The sequence below is a fragment of the Penaeus monodon genome, chromosome 1, assembly GCF_015228065.2.
Source record: "Penaeus monodon isolate SGIC_2016 chromosome 1, NSTDA_Pmon_1, whole genome shotgun sequence".
NCBI classification, from domain to species: domain Eukaryota; kingdom Metazoa; phylum Arthropoda; class Malacostraca; order Decapoda; family Penaeidae; genus Penaeus; species Penaeus monodon.
This window is the reverse complement of record NC_051386.1, coordinates 55,067,974-55,083,614: the sequence shown is the minus strand read 5'-3', so window position 1 is coordinate 55,083,614 and position 15,641 is coordinate 55,067,974. Positions and strand designations below refer to the sequence as shown.

Here is a 15,641-nt window from a genome sequence, read left to right as displayed (position 1 = left end):
ATAGGTCTTCAGTTTAGAAATTTATCTAATTCCTTGTTACTGACTTGAGAATTCATCATTTACAAATTCAATAGTGATCCACATGCTGCAAATTAGATGATAAACATGGAACTAAATACAAGTTAAAATATTGCCAATTTCAATTCCAAAACCCAAGTTTCAGTCAACCTGCTTACAGCTAGCACATTGTATTCAAGCTTACCCATATCAGTATTGCTTTCAGTGTGTAAATTGTATTAATATTTGCATTATCATATTTAGAAAGCTCTCATTGTCTTAACAGTGGTTTAGCTATACTCCAAAAGCTTTTTAAAGGCTTTATGTATATTAACCAAGGTCTGATATAGTAAAAAAATGTGTGTAAATAGATTATCAAACATTCTTTTAAATAAAAAATGGTTATAGAGAAATCAGATCATGCATGATATAGGAAGTACACTATCAGTCAGAATTAGTAAGGAATTTGTATCTTTATTTTATTCTGAATTGTTACAATTTAGATTTTGAACTATGTAATGGTATTTTATTCCAGTTACTGATTGATAGTGGTATTTTTCTCTCACTAACCATAGGATGCACCCATGAATTCCCGTTGTGTGATATAGCACCACTTGTATTCGTATAGAGTTTAAAAGTGGCTAACTAGACAAGTGCTTTTCCATAGACCATAGCTCTGTTAACTCAATACTGCCGGGAAAATGCTGTGCTCTTTTTTTTTTTTTTTTGTGAAATGTCTCTGCACATAGATGGCTCTGCTAGTGCTTAGCCACAAAGGAGTCAAATTAGTAGCCCTTGTGACCTAAGCTGATTTCACCTTTCCTTCAATTTGCAGGAAAAATGTATTTTTTACTAATGCTATGAATATCAATGGTGTTATTTTTATTATAGACATTATAATTTCTATAATATTATAGACATTAGTAACAGCAATATGAGATAACATAAAAAATATTTGAAAATCAAGAAAAAGGGTAAACAGGCGAGACAGGCAGTACTCGTAATTGGCTCATTGGTGACTTAGTACAAGTGTAGCCATCTATGTGTAAAAACGTTTAATAAAGTAAACTCACAGTGGGCATGGCATTCGGATTTGGGTTAATATATATATATATATAGAAACTGACAGTTGTGTAAACTGACTGAGTGAACATAGATTTAACACTAGTAAACAAGAATACACATAATTACATACATGATGCATATGAAAGAAGTTTCATTTAAAAGTTGACAGTGATTTTATGGGTTAGGATGTTATATTATACTTATTGTACTTTTACTCTTACTTACTGTGCAGTTTAAAGATTCTAAATAGGTAAAATATCAGAATACTGGCTACTTTTCTTGGGGTGAAAACATATAGTCTGATAAAGATATTTCTAGCTAATGTTGGTATTGCTAAGTACAGAGAATAAAAGTGCATACTGCTAGAAGAGACATACAGCTAACATCATTGACAAATTACTCTATAAGTTTAAAGTCATGCTTATAGTGACACATGACTTTGAGAGTAATATATTATTCTACAGTGTTTTAATGAAATAATAATCAAGCAAAAATATTTATATTTTCTCCAAAGAATAACAAGTATGTACACACACAGCATACAGTATTAAGCTGTATTTACAAAGGTATAAATCTATCTGCATACTTCTTTGCATGAACTTTAGATATCCAATTTAGATTTTTTTGTTTGCATCCAAGATATTAGATAACTTAGCAAAGCATGTAGGATAATGTGACCAATTAAATTATATAGTATTTTTAGTTTATTTTATAAGAGATTTTCAGGTTGAGAAATATCATTTTTTTGACTTTAGGTACAAAATACAAATTTACATGACTGGTAACTCCCAAAAAACAAAATCTTGCACACCAGTATTAGGCAGACTACGGATTTATAAAAATAATTCTTGAGAACTTGATGTCATTTAGTTTAAAAGTACATCAATGAAATATACTTTCTTATAAGAAAATGTTTATGGTTAAACAATCGCATAATAATGCCTCCATCTTGACGCACTGCAGCGGTGTGCAATCCCCTGCCCTAAACCCCCCTCCCCCCCCAACTCCCAGTAACCTTAATCCGGGTGCCTACAGCATGCACCGCAGTTTGTCCTTTATGAGGATGAACAGCTTGACGGAAGGAGCTGGAGCGCCCTCAACCCCCCTGGAGAATGGACTGGCTTCTTGCAACTTGCGAGGATCCATCACATCAGATATCATGTCTGAGGACAACTTTGGCCCTCTTAGCAATGTAAGGTATGTACAGAGGAAGATAAGGATCTATAGTTCTGTAAAAAGCATACTGTTTCATCTTACTATAGCTCTGTATAAGAACCATTTGCATATAACTGTTTTACACACTAGAGAAAAACATTAAAAAATGCCAATGACACATACTTTTACACAGACACACAAGCACAAAGATGTATTTTGCAGGTAGACAGACCAGACAGACAGAAAATTGTCAGGAAAATATATTTTAGAAATGTGAATCTAGTAACAGCCACTCCTCATCCACAGATTTGCTGTTTTTGCCCTGGGTTCAAGTGCTTATCCCAACTTCTGCGCCTTTGGGAAATATGTGGACAATCTCTTATCTGAGTTGGGTGGAGAGAGGCTGATGAAGCTGACCTGCGGTGATGAACTTGCTGGCCAGGAACAAGCCTTCAAGCAGTGGGCAGGAGATGTGTTCACGGTACTGAATATTCTCTCACTGTTTCTAAAATCCTGAGATTTGTCAATCTGTTGGCAATCAAAAACACATTAAGTCACACAGATTGAATGGAAGTTTTATTTGCTTTTGTTTCTAAGGAGAAAAAATGAGGTCTGCAATTAATACTCAGTAGTACTGGTTGTGTAATTTTAGGAAAAAAAAAAATTCTGCAATTCAACTATTTGTTGGGGGAAATATTAGAAAAAGCTAAAGCTAGAGCTAGATTTGCAATTAAACTAACATTTTGTGAAAAATTATATCTTTTTTGGATACATGAGAAAGTTTTGGGAAAAATAAGTGTTTTTGTAGAAAGAATAATAATAATATCCTATTCTTACAGGTTGGTTGTGAGACATTCTGCCTGGATGATGATATTGCCATGAAAGAGGCAACAGCTGCATTGAAGATTGAGGCCACAGCTACTGCTAATAAGATTAAATTGGCACCGTGTACCAAAACTGATGCAATAGATATTGGTAAGATGTGATAAATTTATAAATAACCTTTGCAATATGTGTATAAAAAAATTAGTGTCAAGTATTAATATATGGGTATATACAATACATTCAGAAAAAGAGGATGCTCTAGAACTTAATTCAGGAAGAACAGAAAGGAAATGAGGTACATGTTAGAACAGGCAATTAACATCCACTCATGTAGCATTCCTATAATAATCTTTTGCTCATCCTCATAACAATGGGACAAATACAATTTATTTTATTACTCAGGTTTGTCCCGTATGCATGGCAAAAGAGTTCGGTCCTGCCAGGTGCTGGCTTCCAGGAATCTGCACGGAGAAAATGCCAGGTGAGGCACTCAGTTAAACATCAAGATCTATTAATATTTCTATATGATGAGCTATATTCATAATTTGACAGACAGAAAAAAATATATATATAAAGGCAAGTGTGTGTATTGTAAATGAAAATATATTTTGTTTCAAATACACATGTTATATCTTGTAAAACAGAAAGATAATGATACCAGTTTCTAGGGTGACTGCAGTAAACATATCATGTTACCTTACAGCCGATGGACACAACAGGTAATCATCGACACTGGAGGTATCAATGAACTGAACTACTCACCTGGAGATCATGTTGCCATTCTGCCTGCCAACCGTAAAGAACTCATCGATGCTGTCCTAGCACGCCTGGATAACTGTCCCAATCCAGATGAACCAATTCAGGTTCAGGTCCAGAAGGAAGTTCACTCTCTCAATGGTAGGGTTATTTTGTTGCATTGATACAAGGGTATTAAATTTTCTTATTTATATCACATGCATGCATATTTGTATATATGCACTGGTGTTTTTATATATATTACCAAAGTATATATTTCATAGTTATATATTTTCTCATAAAATCATGTTTCTGCAGGTGTCATTCAGACATGGGAGCCTCATGAGCGACTACCCTCCACCACAGTAAGGGAATTGCTCACACGATACTTAGATATCACAACACCACCAACACCAAACTTTTTGCATCTCTTAGCAGAATATGCTTATGACAATGATCAGCGAACACGCCTCGACCAACTGGCAACTGTGAGTGATACAGTTTCACTTATTAGAAAAAAATGCAATACCTTGTGCACATATAAGACAGACAGGATTATTAAACCAAGAGGAACAAAAAAAATATATTCATATATTAATATTGGTAGAAAAAAATGTACCTTTAATTATTTAATATAATAGTAAACTCTCACTTCTATATTTTTTTCTGTCCCCTCAACTAACCAGGACCCACATGAATATGAGGAATGGAAACATCTAAGGTACCCACACCTGAAGGAGGTCTTGGAGGAGTTCCCCAGCGTAGTACTGGATGCGGGACTCCTTCTGACACACCTCCCTATCATGGGCCCAAGATTTTACTCCATCAGTTCATCACCAGACGCACATCCCGGCCAGATTCACATCACTGTTGCTGTTGTCATTTACAATACTGAGAGTATGTATAATTATATATTTTAGTGATTTTAGCAAACTGAGGACTTTTTTCAAACAAATACTTAGTCACTACTAAATATAATAAAACTGCTAACAATAATTTTCTTACTTCTTGTTTATCACAAATAAGAATTATATCATATATCATATCTATCAGACTCATTATACAGTAAGCTTCCAGATCCTCAACACTGATATTATACTTTCATGTGATACAGCACACTTTTCCATCTACCTAAAACTACAAATTACATGCTACTAACCCATTAAATGTTATAGGCACTGAGCAAAATGTAATTCAATAGGAAAGTTTGCATAGTTCATTAAACTAATGACAAATTCTCTTACAGATGGAAAGGGACCAATACATTATGGTGTTTGTTCTAACTTTTTAAAGGGAATCAAAGCTGGAGATCACATTGAGCTCTTTGTAAGGAGGTGAGTTTAAGATTTATTTGTGGTAATTCAGGAAGTATAATCAATTTTACAGTGTGTCAACAATTTATGGTGATATTATTGAGGCCTGAGACAGGAGTAAATGTCCATTAGTTGAACAAGCTATATTAGATACAAGACCAGTGCTGGCTATGGGACAGGGATGGGCTTAGGTCACCCAAATATAGACCTGTCAACCTAATATCCCTAATCTCTAGGTTACCCACCACTCAACTGCCCCATTATTCCTACCAGCCCACCCTAATACAGCAGGATATAGTTGTGTAGCTGTGTTAAAATCAGATTATATTTTTAACCGAGTATTACACATTAAAAATAACAAAAGAAAGATAAAGAATGAATTGGAAAACCAGATATTGATTATCAAAGAATCTACATAGAAAGAGAGGATCCTCTAATAAATATCTATATTATTACTTACCTCCCACAGTGCATCCAGTTTCCACATGCCACGCGACCCAAGTGTCCCCATTATCCTTGTTGGACCAGGGACAGGAGTTGCGCCATTTAGGGGCTTTTGGCACCATCGTCTTTACATGTTGAAGCACAAGAAAGGTGATGTTACTTTTAGGTTTTAAGTTTTGTTCATTATTTCAATATAGAAGTGATTTTTAGGTAATTCATTATTCCTGCAAATTTTTTATATTAACAATTTCTTTATTGTATTCTGAGGAAAAATACTCATTATAATATTTCAATTTTAAGCTTGAAGAACAATCAATTTCCCTTCTAAAATCCACAAATTAAAGAATGTGTATCTCTTGAACTTCCCAGAAAATGCAGGAAAGATGACTCTGTTCTTTGGATGTCGTACACGAGCCCTCGATTTGTATGCTGATGAAAAGGAAGCTATGCGAAGGGCAGGAGTTCTCTCACAAACATACTTGGCCCTCTCTCGTGAACCCACCATCAAAAAGGTAATACAATACAGAAATGCTAGCAACTTGTTTTGTCATGAGACAATCATTAATTTTGTCAATTTATTTAGATTATGACTATTTTTCTCCAAATCCATACCATTAGATAAATCTAGGCATTCTTTACAGTCTGTGCAATTCTTTACCTTGATTCTGATCACCTAGTTGCTCACATACTCAAACTTTCAGGGCCATTGTAAAGGGTCAGTCACCTGTCTCAAAGATGTTACTATGATTCATTAGGACTTTATCAAACTAACATAATGATGTATGTTTGAATAGGTTTCTTGTACTTTTTAAATTCACAGACATATGTCCAGGATCTCCTTGTTGGTGTTGGCTCAGAGGTGTATCGTCAAGTAGTAGAGCAGAAGGGACACTTTTATGTATGTGGTGACTGTACCATGGCTGAGTGTGTGTACCAGAAACTGAAGTCTATTGTCCAGGAGCATGGTCGCCTCTCTGACCAGGAAGTGGAGAACTTTATGCTGCAGATGAGGGTATATATTGGTTAGACAGTTGTGGAAAAAGATGATCTGAAGTGCCCAAAAATCTTAATATTTGTAAATATACAACAATGTGGTGTATATAATATATAGCTATGTATATAACCAAGTCATGTTCTTGAAATATGTCAGTAAAGATTTGTAAATGAATATATACTTAAATCTCAAACAGTAACATTTTGTACCACTCTCTTTCACAGGATGAAAACAGATATCATGAAGATATCTTCGGAATCACACTACGTACAGAAGAAATTCACCGACAGAAGAGAGAAAGTGCAAGAGTGAAGATGTCCTCTATCTCTCAAGCTGGACCCCCAACACCTCCAGTGACTCAGGCTGCCACTAACTTTGTGCAGGAGGTAGCCGCAGGTACCGATGGAGGGTCCACAGCAGCGCCTGTTGAATAGGGACAGTCTCGGGGGCAGATCGGCTTTTCCAACACATGTTTCTTTTCCACATTTAAGAAATATTCAAGGTTATTCATTGATAATCTTGCAAACAACATAAAGCCAACATAAATATTAGTAAACTACAAACAGGAAATGGCAATTTTATTGTTGAATAAAAAAAAAATCAAGTGAATTTAAATTGAAATATAACAATGCTAATGGATTGTTTTGATATATTTGAAGGAAACTTCCTTTAGTATGATTATTCCACTGATATTTTATGAGCTACCACAGAACTTACATAGTACATAGTTGTTCATCAGCATCATAGATTTAGTTTACATATCTCATCTAATTCCATGTTACTCTAGTTTCATAACTGTCTACTTTTGCCATATATGACAGAGTATCATATATCAAATAAGATAATACCTTTTGCATACTTATATTTCAATTCATCCATTCAGTTTCGTTGGAATATTTGGTTACAAACCAGGAAAAAAGGCTTGTCAGCAGTAGAAGAGGAAGTGAAATATTTTGTATGAGGCATTTATAAGGAGGCAAAGATGTCTTGAATGTAAAACACAATTCTGCCAATTTGCACATGCATTGATCATGAGTGTAGTATATAGAAATATTTTCCATCTCATTGTCCTTTTCACATCAGTAATGAAAAATTGGGTGTCATGTCTTTGCTTCTTTGACTTTCTGGAATGCTATATGTTTCCAGAACATTGCAAACTTGTGCTCACTTACATACTTAACATTCCACGCTGTCTACACGCTGAAGATTTTCCTTTTCTTTTCTTTTTTTTTTATATAGAAAATCTTGTAAAACTCATCTCAGTTCTTCAGCAATCCATTAGTACTCTACTTCATCAAAAAATAAATAAAAATAAAATGGTAAAGAAAGATAAAAAAAAAAAAAAATACTTCTCCTGTTTGATAGGAATTACATTCTTGAAATTAGCCACAGCACATAACCTTGGATAGGCTGGTCTGCACTCGAGGAAACGTATAGTCAGTTGATAACTGATCTCTTCATGATGCTAGTAAACAGAAATTGTTTATACTATAGCATGGAAAAAAAAGAAAATCTTTTAGATTCTTGTTTTGAATAGTTCTAAGTCTTTTGAATGTTTGTAACTTTAAGAATTATTTGTGCCTTAAGAATTTGAGTTATGTTAACTTTTTAAGATTATGAACTTTACTTTGTTAATAGGGTACCAATGGAAGATATACACAATACAGTTTGTCAGGCTTTAGATATTATTTATTTCTGTGTTATACATCTGATCAAAGGAAAAAGAAGATTGTGACTGAAACTAAGAATCATAATGCTACTTTTAGTATATTATTTATTAAAATTAAAATGTTTCAGCACTGATTTGAATTTTAAAAATTATAGTCCCTGGGATTTTTTTTATAATATGATTAAATAACTTTATCTGCAAGAGAGTATATATATTTTCTTTCTTATACTATACATAAATCTTTGTCTGTTTATAATATAAGTCTCTGCCTGAAGAATGAGCTATTCAATGAACTGATTAAGGATGTCATTAATGAAGCATATTGGTATGTATATGTATATGTACTATGGTGTATATATGCATAACTCTGTGTGTGTGTGTGTGTGTGTGTGTGTGTGTGTGTGTGTGTGTGTGTGTGTGTGTGAGTGTGAGTGTGAGTGTGAGTGTGAGTGTGAGTGTGAGTGTGAGTGTGTGTGAGTATGTGTGTGTTTGTGTATGTGTGTGTGTGTGTGTATGTGTGTGTGTGTGTGTGTATGTGTGTGTGTGTGTGTTGTGTGTGTGTGTGTGTGTGTGTGTGTGTGTGTGTGTGTGTGTATGTATGTATGTATGTATGTATGTATGTATGTATGTATGTATGTATGTATGTGTGCATGCTTGTGCTTACTTTTGCAACTCATGTTGCATATTCAAACTCATAAGAATGCATAATCTTTGTTTCATCCATATTACTAAAAGGATATATAGATTATTTTGTGAAAATATAGAACTATAATACAGTAAGTCGTGAGTGTATTACATTCTTTACTATTTTTCATTCTATCTCTCTTATTACATACTATAAAGAGTTTGGAAATATGTAGCATTTTTGGGAAGACTTTAGTATGCATGAAATTTTAGCTTATAGTCTCTTAAAATTAAAGAAAATTACAAATTATAATACCAATTTTCATCTGATCTTAGTGTACAGTAATATATTTCTTAAGTCTATCTTTTGGGCCTTATAGATATTTAACTTAAAGGTCAACTTTTCTTGAAGCTGGTAGCCAGTATCATTCACATAATTTTTGTCATCAATGCTAGTGCAAATGAGTATTTTACTTTTAAAGGAAATGAGCTCACAGTCCCATGCACTAAAGTATTATATTTATTTTAATGTTCCAGTATTTCCTCTCTGCACAAAAGTATTATTAGTGGATAGCTATAAATAGCTAGATATATAAATTCACATTATTAATTCATTGAAAACATTTAGTGCACTCTGAAATTTTTTCTTCTGGTTCCACTTTTATATCTAAATTTATTGTGCATATTACTTCCTGATCTTCCTTTTTCAACGAAATAATATCAGGTGTTGATCTGTGTCAAATTTACCTGATGGGTGACTTATATATATAAAAAGTACTATATATCATAACGTCAGTGAAATGCCTAGATAAAATACATGTTAAAAAATCATTGCATTTCTACTACTGACTATTGGCATAACCCATCATTTTATGGGATTTCTGATGTACATTTTTTGTGGTGTATCAGTGTTGCATGACTATTCATTTTTCTAAGCTCCCATATATGTTTGAGGAAGGAAAGCACATATAAAATTCAAAACAATGATAATCATTTGTTAATGCATAGAGTTCATAGTAGAAGTATGAAATAAAGGCTGTGTTCTAGAGTGAGAAAAGTCTGTTTCATATGACATTATATGAGACAGACTTTGTGAAAGTTTTGCATATCTAAATACAGTGTTTGAATATATCAAATACCAAACCTGAAAGTGATGACTGTAATTTGAGACATATATGAGGTATTAGAACCAGTAAATTCACAAATATATTTGTATGCCAATTGGGAGCGATGATTACAATCACTGCAATACCAGTTCCCTCTCTTTTTTAATTTGTGTGTTTTTCTGCTCTTTAATGAATTCCTGTGTAAAATGTTGCTATAACTTCTATTTCTTGTAAATAATGTGCTTCTTATATGCTTCAGCCTCTCTAATATTACAAAGTATGTGGGTATCAGAGTTTGATACAAGAGTTCTAAAGGAGTTATAGGCAAAGTTTGTTTCTATCTAGTCTTGATATGCCGAGACATTAAAGCAATCATGGTGCCAAGTTGCATTGTGGAGAGTCTAGACATGCCATGTTATGCTTCTGTTATCATTTAAAGAATTTAAGAGTTGGTGTTAAGACTGAAGACTTTTTTCTGGTCTTTCAACCTCGTATTGTTTGGTTTGGATCCAGTGCATTTTGGAGATAGCACTGAGCAGCATTGCTGTTGACTTCATAGATGGGCTGCGCCATTGGGACCTGTCTATATGTAATTTTAGCTTGAGGACATGACTCCACTTTGAATTTTGAAAAAAAAAAATGAAAATAGTTTATCAGTTTTGACTTTCCCAGAATATTGTGTATTTTGTGACGCAACTTCTGTGATCTATAATCTGCATTTGTTGGAACAGAAGTTGTATTTATTGTACAAGATTATTTATATATTACATTTATAGTTGTATACTGTAAGGCATGACGTCCGTATATGCTAAATGCTATGCAGTGATTTTTTCCTCTGATGTGCATGTTTTATGCATATTTAGTATGTTATTTATGGTGATTTTCAAAGATAGCTGATCTTTATCAATTTATTTAGGGCATAATAAAATATATTAGTCAGAACAGAATTTCCTTATAACCTTTCTCATCATCATTATCATCTTCATTATCACCATCACCATCATCAGGAACTGGTTATTGGTTGTTCTGCTGCTCATTGCTTACAAATAGAAAAATGGCAGTGACTGCTGAGCAAAAGAGTAGAGACCTGGCAAATTCCCGACACCTCCTGGTGTCCTTAGCATTAAACTTTTGCTTCATGGTCCAGAAAACAAGGCTTTTGGAATTTTGAAGCTGTTGAGATAATATAAAATTATTAAGGCTTCACAACAAGGTCATGTAGGCAGAAGAAAAGGCAATTTATCTTGAAGAGTGAGGAGGATGTTCTCACACTCCAAGGCAGTACGTAATATATTTGAACATGATCTGCCTATGGATTAAATTGTTTACAAACTTTCAGAGTCATGGAGAGGGCAAAGTTCTCATTAACGTCTGTTTCTGTCTGTTCGTTTGTATGCGTATGTCTGTGCTAGTCTGTCAGTATATGTCTGCCTGCCTGCCAGTACTTTTGAACACAAACCTTAACATTCCAAATTCTACTTTGAGCTGTTATCATCTCTGTTTTGTCAGAAAACCAGATGGATCTTTCCTGCAATTTGCTCTGCACTTCTGAGCCTAATCTTTGTATCGCCGTTGTCGAATTCTTCTGTAAAATCTGCACACTTGACGGTATAACGCTGATAGGGGAAAGAAAGGTCATTGGCAGGAAAGCTAGTGTGAAGAATAATTTTATGATATACCCTGGTGATGCAGGTGTGTGTTGCCAATGGCAGGGTGACTCTACATCTTGATGATTGGACTAATGTGTCTATTTCCAACAAAGGAGGCACTTTAGTGGCTGACTACGCCAATTATACAAGTACTGAATATTTTAAGGAATGTAGTGTTACTACTTTTATTGAATTCCTTGGCGAATTAGAAACAACCTTGACATTCAGCCGTAAAGTTTCAAAGTTATCAGAGTGACGGAAAAAAAAACAGTGCATATTATTTTGATGTTGATCAACCCCAAATGAACTATTTTAGAAACCCCATTATCCACTTCAGTCCTGCCTGTTTCAAAAATATTTTGAGCTTGGCATTGAGACATCAACTCGTGGGAAGGCAACTGTTAATCCCACACCTAAAAAGGACAGCTAAAGTTCATCGCAGGGTTTCACTGCACTCCTGCTCTGCTGACCTAGATATCTGGCTGAAAATGTATCTTGAAAACGCTTATATTTCTGCTGAATAAAGTGGCCTCAGAAAAGGACGTAGCAGCGTAGAGCAGGAAGAAGGGAGAAAACATGTTTTCCTGTTTTATTGGTTTTGGCAGGGTAGATTACTCTGCCATCTTGTATTGAAGGAACAGGTAAGTTGTTAATAGTTAACGGTTAAAAGGAATAAATGTGCTAGACATCAAAGGTCATACAGCACTATGGTAAAGTTTTGTGGCAAAAAGTGTGGAAATGAGTTAAGGACCAGGATGAGGTTGAAGAACGCTGTAGGATAGAATGGTAGTGAAAAGGGTATAGAGGGGGAGCAAATGGTATACGGTGGAGATTTGTAAAGGAAGTTAAAGTTATAGGGCCATCAGATCAAATGGAGAGTGTGTCTGTGGAAGGGAGAGTAACACTGTTTGAAGAAAACTGCAAAGAAGCCACTATGAGCAATCAAAAGACATTACGGGTAGAAATAGTAGTTGGAGAAGTAGCAGAAGAATCCAGAGAATGATATATGGGAACAGAGGAAGGTGATGAAGTATTGGGAAGAATGTCAGGAGGGGGAGGATCCGGAGGACATTGTTGTGACGTAAAGGATTCACACGAGCATCTAACTGGGGGTGGAAAGGATAATGGGGAAGGAAGAGGGAATGGTGATGCACATAGAGGAGAAGATGGGGTGCTTTTTTGGGGGGAGGGTTGAGGGGGGAGGAGGATGGATATCGACAAATTGAGTGTAAAGCGAATAGGATTGGAGGATAGATGAGGGAGTGGAGCATTCTCTTGGGCCATGTTTAGGGTGTTTTGTATGTATTCAAAAATTTCTGGAGGGGAATTGGGTGGGGAGGTGTGAGAAACAACATTTTTCGTATGAGGAGGAGAAGAGGGAATAGATGTCCGATGAGCAGAGGGAGAGGTGGGTGCAGTAGAGGATGTGGCAGAAGATGGGGTGGGGCGTTTAGATTGTCTGGTGCGACAGGTAGAGTGAGCAGGAGGTGTAAGCATCGAGGAAGTGGTGGAGATTGGAGTATCTGGATTTAGACTGGAGAAGGAATTTGACTGGGGGAGATGCTGAGACTTCTTGAGAAAATGGGAGGGGAGCGGAGCAGAGCGTAGTACAGCTTTGGAATAGGTAGAAAGAGAAAAACCTCGTCGGCGTGCTTTTTATCACGTAGATTGAGAAGTGCTACCTCAGATTCGAATTTGCATTTGGCACACATGCGTGATTGAGCAATTTGAACGGCCATGACCAGGATGGGCACATAGAGGACAGTGGGCTGTGAAGCAACCGTGTCTGAGCATTTCTGACACTGACGGGGAAGGGGTCGATATGGTCGAACAAGGCAAGACACTCCACCAATGTAAACTTCATGGGAGAGGTCATGTCTACGGAAGCTAATTTCGCAATATTGTAGGACTTACGTGGGCCTCTGGAAGGAATAGCATAGCACTGGACTGCCACTGCATCATAGTCGACGAGGCATGCAAGCAAGTCGTTTTCAGTGTGATCAATCCTTGTCGTAGACAGGACAATCAGCTGGGGAAACGGAAACAGTTTACAAGTACAGGCACAAGCATTAAGGGAGAAGTGAGGTTTGGCAGGAATAGGTTTGCAAGTGAGATCTGTTAGGGTAGATAGTGCACGAGCTAGGGACTCAGATGTAACTGTAACATGGCAAAACTTTGCCTACTTGTTTTTGGAGACATTGTTGGAAGAGAAGGTATTGTCTGAGTATAGGGCTGTAGGGGGAATCAAAGAATCGATCCCACTTGGCTGGGCCAAAAGGGCACTCAAAAGGTTTGCAGAGGTGGAAGCAGTAGAAGGATGAGGGCGGGAGGAAGATGGGGTAGTATGGAGAGAGGTAGTACTGTTGGGAGGAGGACAATAAGGATGAAGAGTAGTAATAACGGGGGTGGGGTAGACAATGAAGAAGACTGTGCAGTAGGAGATGGAATGGAGGATGTTGGGAGAAAGGAAGGGATTTATTCTGAAGGTTGAGTAATGACCTGGGTGGATGATATGGAATAGATAGTCTTAATGCCCCTAATAAGGGTGAACCTGAAATAAATGGGGAGAAAAAACCGGTCTACCCCTCAGGAAAGGACTAGGCGATTAACCACGGGAATACCTTGCCCATGACTCCCAGAAAAAGGTTCTCACGCTTTAGGAAGTGGACAGAAGAAGGGGATGAAGAAGAGAAGGAAAAGGAAAGGGGGAGAAGAAACGACCATGCAAAATTAGTTGAGACGAAGGGCTGAGGTCCAAGGTTGGGTTTTCCCCTACATTGGACCCCAGTCTCTCCTAAGCCCCACCACGACAACGACCAACGGGTTAGGCGGGCGAGATCTTGAAAACAGAACATTCTCCTCCTCAGTGTAATAAATCTTCATTTATCTATTTGTACAAGTTTAATTGTTCTGTGAATATAATAGATGTTTTTTATCGTCAGATGTATTTTCATTTGATTTTTTTTTCTCTCCCTCTATTGTAATTCTAAACGTGTTTGTTTATAATGTAACTAGTTGGTTTAGTAACTAAAACAAGGAATCCATTAGCCAGTATAGCGAATACACACAGTCAACGTCTTAAAAAGATAAATGAAATCGATAATATATATAATTTATTTGATTTGATAATAACTTTTACAGAGGAGTCGTGTTTTCCAGGTCAATGTAAGCGATAAGGAGAAGACACAACTGAACTGTCAAAAAATTAAAGAATATCTATTAATACACTTTCACGAAATAAGGGCAAGGGCATCCAAAAACAATATGGACAGAAGAACATACGTGAAGAAGAGGGAGAGTGGAGGAGGCAGAGGACGAGGGAGGCAGGATGAAGAGGGAAAAAGGGAGGGATGTAAGCACTCCAACTCGAAATTATACTCACTTAAAAATCAACGATGAAAACTACATTTTTTAAGAATGTTAGCTGCCAAGTAACTGTGAAATAAACAACCCTTTCCTAGATTCTTCCTTCCTAGAAACATCAGCCAATTATTTGGGTGTAGTAGGAATAACGTGCGTGAGTGTGGGCGCATACATGACGTATAGACTTGACAACAGGAGGTGACGTTTTTCTGCCGTTATTTTTAGGCCAAGATACTACATCGAGTTTTTAAAAAAATACATGTTATCGATTTATGAATGGGAAACATATATAACAAATTTGTATTCATGTATGCGCCCATACGCACACACGAACTCCAGGTTTGGTTAATATATACAAGGCAATAATCGTTTTCTGAGCAAAAGTAAATTTCACTTGACTGACTGTACAGTATAATTATACGTGTGTGTGTGTGTGTGTGTGTGTGTGTGTGTGTGTGTGTGTGTGTGTGTGTGTGTGTGTGTGTGTGTGTGTGTGTGTGTGTGTGTGTGAATGAATGAATGAATGAATGTAAGTATGAATGGATGAATGTATTTATGCGTGTGTGTGTGTGTGTGTGAAAAGATTGAATGCTGGAAATTCTGCAAGATGGAAACATCTACATATAACTCTCATAAAAAGCCATACATATAAATACACATGTTTATATACATACATACATATATAAACACATATCATACATA

The 15,641-nt window shown here is 36.0% G+C and overlaps 1 protein-coding gene and 1 long non-coding RNA gene across 5 annotated transcripts in view; one reads left to right on the top strand and one right to left on the bottom strand.

Annotated features, from left to right (window-relative positions):
• The window catches only part of LOC119574576 (nitric oxide synthase-like protein), a 111,079-nt gene extending 102,459 nt beyond the window's left edge, over positions 1 to 8,620 (top strand). For 2 of the 4 annotated variants that reach the window (XM_037921884.1, XM_037921870.1), the window contains 12 exons: positions 2,098 to 2,259; positions 2,524 to 2,698; positions 3,057 to 3,192; positions 3,445 to 3,523; positions 3,746 to 3,939; positions 4,096 to 4,265; positions 4,464 to 4,674; positions 5,024 to 5,111; positions 5,560 to 5,684; positions 5,904 to 6,046; positions 6,355 to 6,546; positions 6,753 to 8,620. In XM_037921884.1, coding sequence (XP_037777812.1) covers positions 2,098 to 2,259; positions 2,524 to 2,698; positions 3,057 to 3,192; positions 3,445 to 3,523; positions 3,746 to 3,939; positions 4,096 to 4,265; positions 4,464 to 4,674; positions 5,024 to 5,111; positions 5,560 to 5,684; positions 5,904 to 6,046; positions 6,355 to 6,546; positions 6,753 to 6,962 — 1,885 coding nt within the window. In that variant the 3' untranslated portion in view covers positions 6,963 to 8,620. The remainder of the gene's footprint in view (positions 1 to 2,097; positions 2,260 to 2,523; positions 2,699 to 3,056; positions 3,193 to 3,444; positions 3,524 to 3,745; positions 3,940 to 4,095; positions 4,266 to 4,463; positions 4,675 to 5,023; positions 5,112 to 5,559; positions 5,685 to 5,903; positions 6,047 to 6,354; positions 6,547 to 6,752) is intronic. The other 2 variants (XM_037921893.1, XM_037921879.1) reach the window with 1 other exon arrangement.
• LOC119574597 lies at positions 6,269 to 13,605 on the bottom strand. The gene is made up of 3 exons (XR_005228887.1): positions 13,491 to 13,605; positions 6,800 to 6,951; positions 6,269 to 6,534 (listed from the first exon to the last, which is right to left on the bottom strand). It is a non-coding gene; the product is annotated as an uncharacterized LOC119574597 (long non-coding RNA).
• Positions 13,606 to 15,641: the final 2,036 nt, after the last annotated feature.